The sequence below is a fragment of the Pelophylax lessonae genome (assembly GCF_965119305.1).
Source record: "Pelophylax lessonae genome assembly, chromosome: 13".
Lineage (NCBI taxonomy): Eukaryota > Metazoa > Chordata > Amphibia > Anura > Ranidae > Pelophylax > Pelophylax lessonae.
In genome coordinates, this window is record NC_138780.1 from 165,929,396 (window position 1) to 165,943,567 (window position 14,172).

At 40.8% G+C, this 14,172-nt stretch overlaps 1 protein-coding gene across 1 annotated transcript in view; it reads right to left on the minus strand.

Moving 5' to 3' along the window:
- Positions 1–3,234: 3,234 nt before the first annotated feature.
- Positions 3,235–14,172, minus strand: part of NEMF (nuclear export mediator factor) — a 75,996-nt gene continuing 65,058 nt past the window's right edge. Inside the window, exons 29-33 of the mRNA XM_082242862.1 lie at positions 13,236–13,268; positions 6,711–6,817; positions 6,413–6,456; positions 3,779–3,858; positions 3,235–3,681 (exon numbers count right to left, since the gene is read on the minus strand). Of these exons, the coding sequence (XP_082098988.1) occupies positions 3,604–3,681; positions 3,779–3,858; positions 6,413–6,456; positions 6,711–6,817; positions 13,236–13,268 (342 nt within the window). The 3' untranslated portion in view covers positions 3,235–3,603. The remainder of the gene's footprint in view (positions 3,682–3,778; positions 3,859–6,412; positions 6,457–6,710; positions 6,818–13,235; positions 13,269–14,172) is intronic.

Here is a 14,172-nt window from a genome sequence, read left to right on the forward strand (position 1 = left end):
AAAGATGGTACGCCAAGTAAATGGATACTTAGCGTGTCATGTTTATATATAAAAAAAAAAAAAAATGCACACACTCGAGAGGAATGGCAACAAACTACATTACTTAATCTCCATAGGTGACGTTTTTAAAGGTTACCTGTTAGGAGGTCTTGCACTAGAATTTTTGCTCTCGCTCAAACGATCGCAGGAAAACCTTACGTGTGGTTTGAACATGGTTTACATTTGTGGGCGTGACTTACGAATGCGTTTGCTTTGGCACGTGAGCAAGGAGGGATGGGGTACTTTAAATGTATTGTTTAATTTTTACACTGTACCTTTAAATAAAAATACAATTTCTGTTCACTGTTATTGCTGTCACAAGGAATAGAAACATCCCTTGTAATAGGCAGTGACAGGTACTCCTTATGGAGAGGGTATGTCCCCTCTCACTGCTTGTTTGATTTTACAGGGAAGCAACTGTCGGCTCTTAAAAAAAAAAAAATACCGGGGTGATGCCTGCAGCTGCAGACATCACCCCAGTTCAACCACTTGAGCAAAATGATGTACAGGTATGTGATTTTGTGGCAAGTGTTTGCCTTTACAAGGGTGATCAGGAAAGGTTTGTTCACCTTTTTTTTCTGAACTTCCCTCGGTGGGTGATGAGCTGTCCCTGCCCATACAGAGGGTGTAGTGGTCCAGGAATTTGAAATCCCAGTTCATCCTGTAAGGCTTCTAGGATGGATTAGAGCAAATCAGATTGGTCAAAGCAGTCACGTGCAAGCAGTGACAGATCAGACTCACTGACTTATCGCAGGATTCCTACAGGAAAACAGGGAACTGTTCATGTTAAAGGACCATACACACTCAGGCTGAATATCAGGCAGCATTGGCCGAAAAGTCTGCCAATTGGCATCCAGTCAGCGTGTGTGATGGCTGTACTAACATCACATAGTTAGTACAGCAGTTCCTCCCCAAACGCCTCAGCTTTTTTTTTTTTTTTGTTCAGCCTGCTGGAACCTCAGTTACTGGCTGTTTAGAGGATTGCTTGGTAACATGTCTGATCTCTATTCTACTTAGCCAATTGTGGCTAGAAGTATCACAGACAAAAGCAGGAGACTGTCCTGTCTACAAATAGCTTTTATTTGTCCAGAAGAATTAATTTGGGAGAAACAAAATAAGAAAAATACATTGTTCTTTATTTTTCATTGTGCAAAGTGAACACACTTATTAAAACATAACATTATTACTTGTCTTAAAACAACTTCTGCTGGCAGTTTTAATATAAAATTTAAATCTTGTGAGATTTTAATACAAGAATTCTAGTTTGTGTACACAGTCACAATCTCTTTGCACTATAGTAACGCTGTTCATGGAGAGCGGTGCATACAGATTTTTGGACACTTCAAACACAAGTGAAGGACAAGAATATACTGACAAACTTCTCAGGGTGACTGCAGCAGACTATCAGTGCAACTTATTTGCAGTGTTAGGGTTGTAATAAATGTATGTCTTGCTTGGCATAAAGCTAGCTGCATTGTGCTCAAGATTAAAGAGAAAGGTCCTGTGTACACAAACACTTAAAGCTGAACTCCACTTTACATAGTTTGCGTGGGCAAAGTTAGCCCAAATAAAATGTCCCTCACAGCTGGCTGTGCTGTTATAAACTGTATGTAGCTGAGGCTACATATGGAATTGTGTCCTCGTTCAAGCCAAAACTTTCCTGTCTCATACCCAGAACACAGTAGATGGTTGAGCGCCGATCAGGTACAAATCGGAGAAAGCTATGTATTCTAGCAATGAATACAAAGCTTCCTCTAATTAGCCTAGTCAGAGGTTGTGACATCATCAGCCTGACTCAGCCAATCAGAGGAAGTTTTCTATTCATTGCTAGAATACATCAGAGAAAGTGATGTTATTCTAGCAATGAACAGAAAACTTTCGCTGATTGGCTGATGATGTCACAACCTCTGACTCGGCTAATCAGAGGAAGCTTTTGTATGCATTGCTAGAATAAATCACTTTCTCCATTTGGCTGAGCATCGATCAGATACAATCTATTGTGTTCTGGGTAAAAGACAGGAAGTCTTTGCTTGCTCCCGGAACACAGTTCTGTAAGCGGCCTCATGTTAGGGAGGGACAGTTTATTCAGGCCAGCTTGGCCCATGTAAAGTGTAGCAAAAGCTGGAGTTCAGCTTTAATTCACATCTAGCAACCAAATTACAGTTGTAAAATTCTCAGTTGATGCCTATGTTCTGCTGCTTCTTAGATTAGACTTATAATGATTGAATTAAATTTTTGGGGCTCAATGGGGTGTTCAGCACAATCACTGATACCAGTGGGGAGTGAAAGTGCAACATTTTTTCCTACTTTATAGCCAACACAAATTATAGCATTAGGGCTACTTTAATAAGCATGGGGGAAGGCAGATCGGAGATGTAAAGTGAGTACCTTAAAGCTAGGAGAAGTAGGCTCTATGATCTACATGGGCACTGCAATCATCAATGTGCACTTTCACTGAGGACTCTGCTGACAATAAGGCCTTGTTCGGGCATTGAAAGTGGCAAAGACACAGCATATATTGATTGCTGAGGTTGGGAAACATCTACAAAGAATTGACAGGCTGACAGTAGCTGCAGCAGTCTACCTTTGTGGGTAGGTACCTGTGGTTAGACACAAATGTCTGACTATGGATGCCACACAAATGATTTCAGGGTTGGACATCTGTCCTTACCCACAGGATGTAAAGAAAATGAGAATACCACCAGCTCCTGTCAGCCTGGCTTCATTCTGTACAGGCTAAGCAGACACAGCTATCAGCCCAACCATATGATTACCCTGTCTTCACCCCTGTGAATGAGGCCTAATACCCAAGAACATTACCCTGTCCCCTCCAGTACATGTGGCCTGAAACCAGAGGACTGCTGGATCTACTGTTATAGTTTTTGGGTAAGCAACCAACCTTACTAACCCTTCTTATCTGCCAGCATAATGTTCAGGTAATCCAATAAAGTAGAACTAACTACCATTCTGCCCATCTTAACAGAGGTTTTCCACTTTTAAAGAAAACATGTGACAATTTGCTTTAAAGCTGCTTGTGTATTCTATTAAAACAACATATTGGAGAGGGGTTCTGAGTGGTACACCCCTGCCCCATCAGCAGTGGGGTGTGGGCATTTAATCCGTAAACTGCCTTTAGGAGGGAGCCAATAAAGCACCCTCTGATGATGGAGAAGGGTTAACACCTCTATCAACTTTATACCACTGTGTGTTCCCACTGGGAAACCATTCTCTCACTTCCTATTCCAGTGTCATCAGCACAAAAAGGGAAGGAAAATCTCTCCAATGTGGATTATGAAATGCAATAATAATCTGTTCTCTAATGTACAAGTTTTTTTTTTTTTTGGCTGCTGTTAAATTTCCTAATGGCATTCCACTTTAACTCACAAACCAGAATGTTAACAGCGATCTTTCTTTTGGGATTTTGTACCTAATCTGCGCGGCTGAAAAATCCCCTCCCTGCTACCATTGGAGCCCAATTACATTTTGTAGCTTTTTCATCTCAGTTTTCTGCAACTCCTGAGGAATTTCATATGTACATAATGCACAGTCACTTTGATCTGAATCTCATTTTCTCTTGACATTAAGTAAATTAGGGGCTGACACTTTCACCTTTCCTGGCATATTTCTAGACAAATCCGTGTCCTGTGGGATAAATAAATACAAGATGAAATACAGATCGCCTGGATACAGGCTGTAGACATTTTGTATATTGGAGCATTTTCAAGAAAGGTGTTCTTACCTTCACGCTGCGTAATAAATCCTTCTCTCTAGCAGAGCACTCCTTATAATGCATGAAACTATTCAGGGCTGTCTTAGCAGCTGTTGAAAGAAAAAAAAATGTTTAGTAGTCTACAGAGGTGAACTGGACAGGGTTAATACCAAGGTTTGAGATGTCAGTGTAGCAGAGGTGCTATGTTGTCAGCTTCTTGGACGGAAAATGTATTATATATATATATATATATATATATATATATATATATACACACACACACACACGTCCATAAATATTGGGACATCAACACAATTAGAATCTTTTTGGCTCTATACACCACCACAATGGATTTTAAATAAAACCAACACGATGTACTAACTGCAGACTTTCAGCTTTAATTTACATCCAAATCAGGTGAAAGGTGTAGGAATTACAACAGTTTGTAAATGTGCCTCCCACTTTTTAAAGGGACCAAAAGTAATGGGACAATTGGCTGCTCAGCTGTTCCATGGCCAGGTGTGTGTTATTCCCTCATTATCCCATTTACAAGGAGCAGATAAAAGGTCCAGAGTTCATTTCAAGTGTGCTATTTACATTTGGAATCTGTTGCTGTCAACTCTCAATATATTGAGATCCAAAGAGCTGTCACTATCAGTGAAGCAAGCCATCATTAGGCTAAAAAAACAAAACAAACCCATCAGAGAGATAGCAAAAACATTAGGTGTGGCCAAATCAACTGTTTGGAATATCCTTAAAAAGGAAGAACACACCGGTGAGCTCAGCAACACCAAAAGACCCTGAAGACCTCGGAAAACAACTGTGGTGGATGACCGAAGAATTCTTTCCCTGGTGAAGAAAACACCCTTCACAACAGTTGGCCAGATCGAGAACACTCTCCAGGAGGTAGGTGTATGTGTGTCAAAGTCAACAATCAAGAGAAGACTTCACCAGAGTGAATACAGAGGGCTCACCACAAGATGTGAGCCTCAAAAAACAGGCCAGATTAGAGTTTGCCAAACATCTAAAAAAACCTTCACAGTTCTGGAACAACATCCTATGGACAGATGAGACCAAGATCAACTTGTACCAGATTGATGGGAAGAGAAGAGCATGGAGAAGGAAAGGAACTGCTCATCATCCAAAGCATCCTCATCAGTGAAGCATGGTGATGGTAGTGTCATGGCGTGGGCATGTATGGCTGCCAATGGAACTGGTTCTCTTGTATTTATTGATGATGTGACTGCTGACAAAAGCAGCAGGATGAATTCTGAAGTGTTTCGGGCAATATTATCTGCTCATATTCAGCCAAAAGCTTCAGAACTCATTGGACGGCGCTTCACAGTGCAGATGGACAATGACCCGAAGCATACTGCAAAAGCAACCAAAGAGTTTTTTAAGGGAAAGAAGTGAATGTTATGCAATGGCCAAGTCAATCACCTGACCTGAATCCGATTGAGCATGCATTTCAGTTGCTGAAGACAAAACTGAAGGGAAAATGCCCCAAGAACAAGCAGGAACTGAAGACAGTTGCAGTAGAGGCCTGGCAGAGCATCACCAGGGATGAAACCCAGCGTCTGGTGATGTCTGTGCGTTCCAGACTTCAGGCTGTAATTGACTGCAAAAGATTTGCAACCAAGTATTAAAAAGTGAAAGTTTGATTTAGGATTGTTAATCTGTCCCATTACTTTTGGTCCCTTAAAAAGTGGGAGGCACATATACAAACTGTTGTAATTCCTACACTGTTCACCTGATTTGGATGTAAATACCCTCAAATTAAAGCTGAAAGTCTGCAGTTAAAGCACATCTTGTTTGTTTCATTTCAAATCCATTGTGGTGGTGTATAGAGCCAAAAAGATTAGAATTGTGTCGATGTCCCAATATTTAGGGATCTGACTGTATATATATATATATTTTTTTTAACACTTTTTGAACAGATATAACAAAGTAGTATATTCAAACATCAAAAGGGCGTAAATAAGCGAAGTTCTTTGTTCGGGTTTTGGTAAGCAGGGTTTTTCCTATAATGTACACGTATGCAGAGCATAGTTTACATTATGGCAGACTTGCCTCCCAAAGGGCCCCTCCTCCAGCGCTGTGATGGCCTCTGTCTCCTACCTCACTCTGCCACCACCGCTGATATTGTCCACCAGTCTTCTTCCAGGTTTGTCACCATCGCTGTCTTGATTAGCCAGCTGGATATGACATGACGTCTGCACACACACACTCCTTCTGCTCAATGGAGCGTTGGGCTGTGGAGGGGGTGAGAGTGGCTGTCTCGGGCTCTCTGCAGATTGTGGAGAGGCTGAGCCAGGTGCTGATCCAGTCTGCTGGGTGCTTTCCAGAGCCTGGACTGACTGTGATGTCAGCTGACAGCGAACTCCAGCCCTCTGTTGGCAAAATTCAGATCACAGGAGTGCAGAACAAACTTCACTCCTTTGAGCCACAAGAGAAGTATAGCCAAAAATCTTTGGCTATACTCCTTTAATGAAAAAGCTCTACTTCAATGTATCAGAAAGATAGGAAGAGGTCCAGAGTTTCAGAGATTCTCCAGTATATATGCAGTCTTCAGCTATGTGCAACAGGTGTACAACAGAACCTTGAAGACTACAGGAACATCTAATTGGTGGTTATTAAAAAATATGTTTTCCCACTTAATCTTACCTTTTCCTTTTTTCTGTGTTCCTGGAGTTAATTTAACTTTATATCTAAAAAAAAAAAAAAAAAGGAAAACACATTTATATATACAGACACAATAATGTAAAGTGACAATTTCACAAGATAAAGGAAACATACGTTTTAGGATTTTCCTTTTGCAAAGAAGTGAATCAGAAGCATCTCCTCATAAAAAGACTCATCCACCCGTAAACAAACACACGTTACTAAGCAAGATCCTGTATCATGAATAGCTGCAAAACATCTTCATGTTTAATGTACACTTCTCATTTGATGGTAAACTCACTTGTAATTGATCAAGGCAGTGTAAGGTGCGCAGACCGGTACAGAAAACAGCAGGATATCTTCTGCATCTGGCTGACCAGTTAATGAGTCCAAAAGATTTTCTGCTTCCTATAGGAAGGTAAGATGAATGACATCAGCAAAGGTATAATGATAACAGAAATAAGTACTCAGCCAGTTCCATCCTGCTAGTATGTGTTAAACAGCAGCTATACTCTAATGTATTTCACTGTATTGGTTGGAGTGGGAAAGGTTTCATTCCCTCTACTGGGCCATGGTTCTCTTAGTCCTCACCCCATGTATCTGATATATACAGTGCCTTGCGAAAGTATTCAGCCCCCTTGAACTTTGTGACCTTTTGCCACATTTCAGGCTTCAAACATAAAGATATAAAACTGTAATTCTTTGTGAAGACTCAACAAGTGGGACACAATCATGAAGTGGAACGAAATTTATTGGATATTTCAAACTTTGTTAACAAATAAAAAACTGAAAAATTGGGCGTACAAAATTATTCAGCCCCTTTACTTTCAGTGCAGCAAACTCTCTCCAGAAGTTCAGTGAGGATCTCTGAATGATCCAATGTTGACCTAAATGACTAATGATGATAAAAAGAATCCACCTGTGTGTAATCAAGTCTCTGTATAAATGCACCTGCACTGTGATAGTCTCAGAGGTCTGTTTAAAGCGCAGAGAGCATCATGAAGAACAAGGAACACACCAGGCAGGTCCGAGATACTGTTGTGGAGAAGTTTAAAGCCGGATTTGGATACAAAAAGATTTCCCAAGCTTTAAACATCCCAAGGAGCACTGTACAAGCGATAATATTGAAATGGAAGGAGTATCAGACCACTGCAAATCTAGGAAGACCTGGCCGTCCCTCTAAACTTTCAGCTCATACAAGGAGAAGACTGATCAGAGATGCAGCCAAGAGGCCCATGATCACTCTGGATGAACTGCAGAGATCTACAGCTGAGGTGGGAGACTCTGTCCATAGGACAACAATCAGTCGTATAATGCACAAATCTGGCCTTTATGGAAGAGTGGCAAGAAGAAAGGCATTTCTTAAAGATATCCATAAAAAGTTTGCCACAAGCCACCTGGGAGACACACCAAACATGTGGAAGAAGGTGCTCTGGTCATATGAAACCAAAATCGAACTTTTTGGCAACAATGCAGAACGTTATGTTTGGCGTAAAAGCAACACAGCTCGTCACCCTGAACACACCATCCCCACTGTCAAACATGGTGGTGGCAGCATCATGGTTTGGGCCTGCTTTTCTTCAGCAGGGACAGGGAAGATGGTTAAAATTGATGGGAAGATGGATGGAGTCAAATACAGGACCATTCTGGAAGAAAACATGGAGTCTGCAAAAGACCTGAGACTGGGACGGAGATTTGTCTTCCAACAAGACAATGATCCAAAACATAAAGCAAAATCTACAATGGAATGGTTCACAAATAAACATATCCAGGTGTTAGAATGGCCAAGTCAAAGTCCAGACCCGAATCCAATCGAGAATCTGTGGAAAGAACTGAAAACTGCTGTTCACAAAAGCTCTCCGTCCAACCTCACTGAGCTTGAGCTGTTTTGCAAGGAGGAATGGGCAAAAATTTCAGTCTCTCGCTGTGCAAAACTGATAGAGACATACCCCAAGCGACTTACAGCTGTAAATCGCAGCAAAAGGTGGCGCTACAAAATATTAACTTAAGGGGGCTGAATAATTTTGCATGCCCAATTTTTCAGTTTTTTATTTGTTAAAAAAGTTTGAAATATCCAATAAATTTCGTTCCACTTCATGATTGTGTCCCACTTGTTGTTGATTCTTCACAAAAAATTACAGTTTTATATCTTTATGTTTGAAGCCTGAAATGTGGCAAAAGGTCGCAAAGTTCAAGGGGGCCGAATACTTTCGCAAGGCACTGTATATATACTTCTGTGAAAGATCCACTAATAGAGGACGAAAAATGCTCTTATCAAGTGTCCTATATGTAGGAAGGTATGGGAAAATCCATCACAAGTGGTGACAACAGTAGCCTCCCAAGGGGGTTGTCGAAGGACAGGAAGACAATTCACCTTTGGACAGGACTGTACATTGGCAAAGAAAATTAAAAAAAAGATTAGGCCAGCCCAGGATAACCCGTCCTGCTACCAGCATGCCTCAGTTTTTACTCATGCCCTAGGAGGATGGATGTTATTTCTACAGTTCTACTGTGTAAAATAAGCTTTTACTAGCACTAATTCTTTATTGTACATCCCAGGACACAGTATCTTCATTCCATTACGATAGGGGTTGTTTTGCCAACCTTGAGGTGATTGGACCCTGGCAAAAGTGACAGGAAAGGCCCTTCTAGGCATGACCCCTACCTGTTAGGCATTGCCTTTTTCTAGTGTCCTAGGTGAACAAGCATTTGTGGTGGATGCTCTGGTGACACTGAGAAAAATTCTCCCTTCCAAAATGACAACTTCTACCTCGTCTGCTTTGCAGGATTCAAGTAAAAGGAATTCCAACGATTCTGATCATCCTTGCCTGGCCCTGGAGAACTTGGTATTCTGACATTGTGAACATGCCACATGCCGGTAGACAACCCTTGGACCCTTACAGATCGACCTCCTGTTGCAAGGTCCGATCTTTCATCCTTCTTTACAGTCACTGGCCTTTAAAGCATGGCTGTTGAAACCAGAGTCTTGAGAGACCGGGGAATCTCTGATTCGGTCATTTTTACCCTGCAGAGGGCTTGTAAGGTTACTTCAAGAAAGATTTTCCATAGGACCTAGAAACCCTATTTAGCTTGGGGTGAGGCTAGAGAATTTCATCCTCGCAAGTATGTCGTGGGTTGCATCCTGGCTTTTCTCCAGTCAGTAATTAATCAGGGACTGGCCTTGCGTGCAATCAAGAGTCCTATTTCAGCCATTTGCTTCACATTCCTTGGAGTATGCCTTTGTGTGCAGGGAGTCTGGCATATTGTTCTCCTGGTCAGGACTCCCTGGGACCTCGACCTGGTGCTTTCTTTATTGCTGAAATCTCCATTTAACCCCTCTAGAATATTTCTTTAGTAATTATGCCACTGAAAGTTATATTTCTGGTGGCAATTTCTTCAGCTCGGAAGTGGCTGCTCTTTTATATAAAGGAACCATTTCTGCTACTCCACTGTGACAAGGTGGTCCTACAGCCTCAGCTGTCCTTTTTACCCAAGGTGGCTTCTTTGTTTCATCTCTCTGCTCGAAGCCTCAGACGCTGCTGGTGAACAAGGCTATTCACATTTTGGATGAAGTTCATGCGATCGGGTGTGATCTGAAATGGACGGCTGCAATTCAGTCAAATTCCCTCTTTGGGCTTCATAAAGGCCTAGGAAGGGTCACACAAATCTACTATTTCTCTATGGATCCATCAGCCTATTTCCTAAGCTTATGGTATCAGAGGAAACATTTCCTTTTCCTGGGCTATTTGTCATCAGGCTACTCCCTGGTCTCTGGTTCATACTTTTACATAGTTGATGACTCCTCCTTTGGTCGCTGAGTTTACCAGGCTGCTGCGTGAGGTTCGAACCTGTTCTGGTTTAGTTGTTTGAGACCTGTTGCCCTCCCCTCGTATTCAGTGCCTTGGGACATCCCTATCGTAATGGAGATGAAGGAATCCTGTGTCCTGGGGTGTATGACACATATGGGATTTTCTAAGAGTACATCACAGGACACAGAGATCCGACTCCTCTGCCTTTGTGATTTATGGCTAGCTACAAAAATGTAACCCTCGCCTAATGGGGAGCGGATTTCCTGTCTTTTTTTTTTCCAACCAATCGGAAGATGGCAGCATAACCCTATCGTAATGGGGATGTAGATACCCTGTGTCCTCTATGCTGTACTCAAAGAAAATGATTTTACAGGTAAACCAAAAACCCCATTAATTTCATCATCATTTTTTTTTTCTTTTATTCAAGATTTTTCTCTATGTGCTAGAGCTAGTCTTTTGAATTGCAGATATCCAGTACAGCTGTCCTCAGCCACGCTTGAATGCATGGAAGTGACCTTTGGGGACTGGGTTTGTTGTAGGTTGCTTTACAGTCTTCGTTCTGCTAGGAAGTTAGATGTGGAGTGCTTTCCTGGTGTAAAGCCACCAGTATTGCCTTAGCGCTTGTTCTGCCTTTGAGCACTCATTCTGTGAGCAGGACAGAGTTACCTCAATTACATTCATTGCTGGGTGCCTTTACATCCTTTGTACCACAAAAAGGGTCAATGCTGTAGGATGTCTTCCTACTACTATGTGTTGAACTGCAGAACCCAGGTTTAAAAAGCATTAGATTCACAAGGCCTTGGATGGACAGTGTCTCTTCAGATCTTCTGTTCACTCCATTTATCAAGGATGATACTAGTAGTAAGAGCACCCATCTTTCTCAGTGGGAGAAGCCTAAGAACAGACTGAATCACTTTCCATGTCTGTGAATAAACATCATTATTGTTTCTCCACTCCTGCACCCTCCACATTGGGACCCCCATAAGCTTCACTCCAAGCCCTCCTGCAAGGTCTGGGGTTCAAAGTCTGCTGAATCCTCAGATAAACCTTCTTCTGCATGAAATTGTGCTCCTCCCACTTTAAAGAGTCAGGGAGCACTTGTTAAACTTTGCAAACACTTGGACAGTGGTATCCCAGAACTACAAAATGGAGGTTTTGCTCCCTGCCCTCTTCTTAGTTTCTCATTTCAAACCTTCCTGTGCCTCCACACAGATTAGCAGATCTCCATCGAGCACTCTCGGGTCTTCTGTACTAAGGTCCCACTACCCCATTTCGTGTGGCAGAATAGTTTTAAAGATTCTACTCGAACCTGTTCACCATTCCAAACCCAAAAGGGGGCATTCTAGCCTTTCACCAGAAAGTTCTGAATGTCTTCATTTTAGTTTAGAAATATTGCATGGAATCTACAAAGCTTGTAATCGCCTCCCTTCGCCAGGGAGATTTTCTGGCTTCTGTGGACCCCTTCATGTCTCCATCTTCCCAAAGCAGAACATTTTCCTACGTTTTGCTGTGGATCCCCAAGAGCTTCATGCTGCCTCTAAACCTATGTAGACCACCCAAAACCCCAGGAGTTCTGTTATTACAAAATACCGTTCAAGTACCTGGTAGCTGGCTCTGGTTCTCCCCTTTTTGATTCATGTGTCCTAATACTTGCACTTAATAGATTGTCTTTCTACCCAATATTAAAGCGTTTAGCCAGAATGTAGGCACTAAGAAATGTTCACTGACCACCGTGAGTGGCCCTTAAGGCCCATACACACGATCAGAAAATCGGTAGTAAAATTTTGTTTGATGAAAGATTGGCCAATTATCTGATCGTTAATACAATGCTTTTCACAGTGGATTCCAACTTTTCAGATAACAAAACCTGAAGGTGTATAACATTTTTATAGTAAGTGAACACAACGTCTGATTTTCATTTAACTAGTACAATTTTCGTCCGAAAAAATTGTAAGGGTAAGACATTTATACATGCTCGGAAACAAAATAATACATTACAAAACAATTCAACACATTACATCACTTCCGAAGCTGTATTCAGTCGTATAAGAATTTTCATAATTTGAATGACCCCTTCACTTTTGATAACAGACTAGCATGCAACAAATTTTTTGGTCTGATAATCTGATTATATATACCAGGCTTTACTGTTTCCCAAGGACAGGTGCTTTTTAGAGTGGACCTATCAATAAAATTCACACTTCATATGAATTCATAGGACAGGCATTACCAAATCCAATCCTTATTTTTAATAAAAAATATACCTTTCCTGCTAGAAAGAAAAAACACTGCAGGCAAAATCACATGGTCTCCGACTACTAATCTTTGCGTTAGATAAACTAAAATTTTAAATTAGAAGTGACATATAGAAAGGATAAAAAAAAAAAAAAAAAAAAAAGGTGCCCACATGTACATAGATAATTAGCAATACATTTATGTACCACATATCATTACATATTATACTGAAGGCTTGTTTTGTAAGGTGTGAGATACTAATATATATATATATATATATATATATATATATATATATATATATATATATATATATATATATATATATATATATATATATATTAGTATTTATTGTTCACGGAACTACAACTTGTCTGTATGTGAACTTTCTTCAATAAAAGGAAAAAAAAAGTGCAGCAATCCCTGGCTTTGTTTTTCTATATATGGCCTTTGAAATGGCCTGATTGCTTGCACTGAAAGAACATCATTGTGCCGCTGGCCTCACCTGTGAAGAGATTATATATATATATATATAGATATTGATAGATATAGAGATATATATATATATATATACACATACATATATATATCTATATATATATATATATATATATATATATATATATATATATATATTTATTTACACACACACTTTTTTTTTGGTAAGGGTAATTTGAAAACTGAACCTAAGGAATTGAATAGTTCATAAAATGAAACCTAAAATTCTGGATATCCAATTGAAGTAGGTGATGTAACAATTAACTGAAGGAGGAGACTAATACCTCTGATCCTGGAGCATCCGGATCTGCATCATCCTGTGTGTAAAACAGAATAACTTACAGTGAATAATGGGTCACATCAACCCTGACGAGATATCACAGCAATTCTTTAAAAAGATCCTGTTAGGTTCTTAAATAATGCAAAAACAGTCATTGCAAGAAACAAGGCAATATAATATCTGCATTAGCCTGTATACTTTATTTCCCCTTTCCAGCCCTACAGCCCCTGTCAGTCTCCTGGACATGTAAAGTGTATGTTCAGGCATAAACAAACTAACTCTAAACCTGCTCTCTGCCACATTCTAAACCTAATGTATCTAACCCTGTAAAGAATACTTACAGGGTTAGATACTTACCCTTTCTGCACCCAATCCGGTCCGGTTTCCAGCGGCAGAAGCTGTGAGCAGGAGAGGACCGACAATAGCTGTCAAATGGCTGGGAAGTGATGTCACCCATAGACTTTGGGGCTTCCATTGTTGGCTGTCTCTCCTGCACCCACCTCTACACTGAAGCTTCCACTGACAGCTGATGCAGGGACAGGACCGAATCGGCTCCAGAAAAGTTAAGTACAGCGATTTTTGCTTTACAGGGTTAGATGGATTAGGTTTAGAATGTGGCAGAGAGCAGGATTAGCGCTAAAGTGGAAGTTCAGGCAAAACCTAACACTTCTGAGCGTTTCAGATGCCAATGTTCCGCCACATGCTTGGCTCCATTCTCCTAACACAATGTAACTGCTGAATAGTTATGTTGGGGTTTTACCAAGGCAGGGGAAATGGGACACAGGCATTCAGCATTCCTAAGTGTTGAATGCTGTGGAGGCTTCAGAGCTAGAACAGTAGGAAGGTAGGAGACACGGCCCGCCAGACATGTTAGAATAACAAAAGAAAATAGAGGCACACAATAGGTTCTAAACCAGTGCAAATCAATAACCAAAAAACAA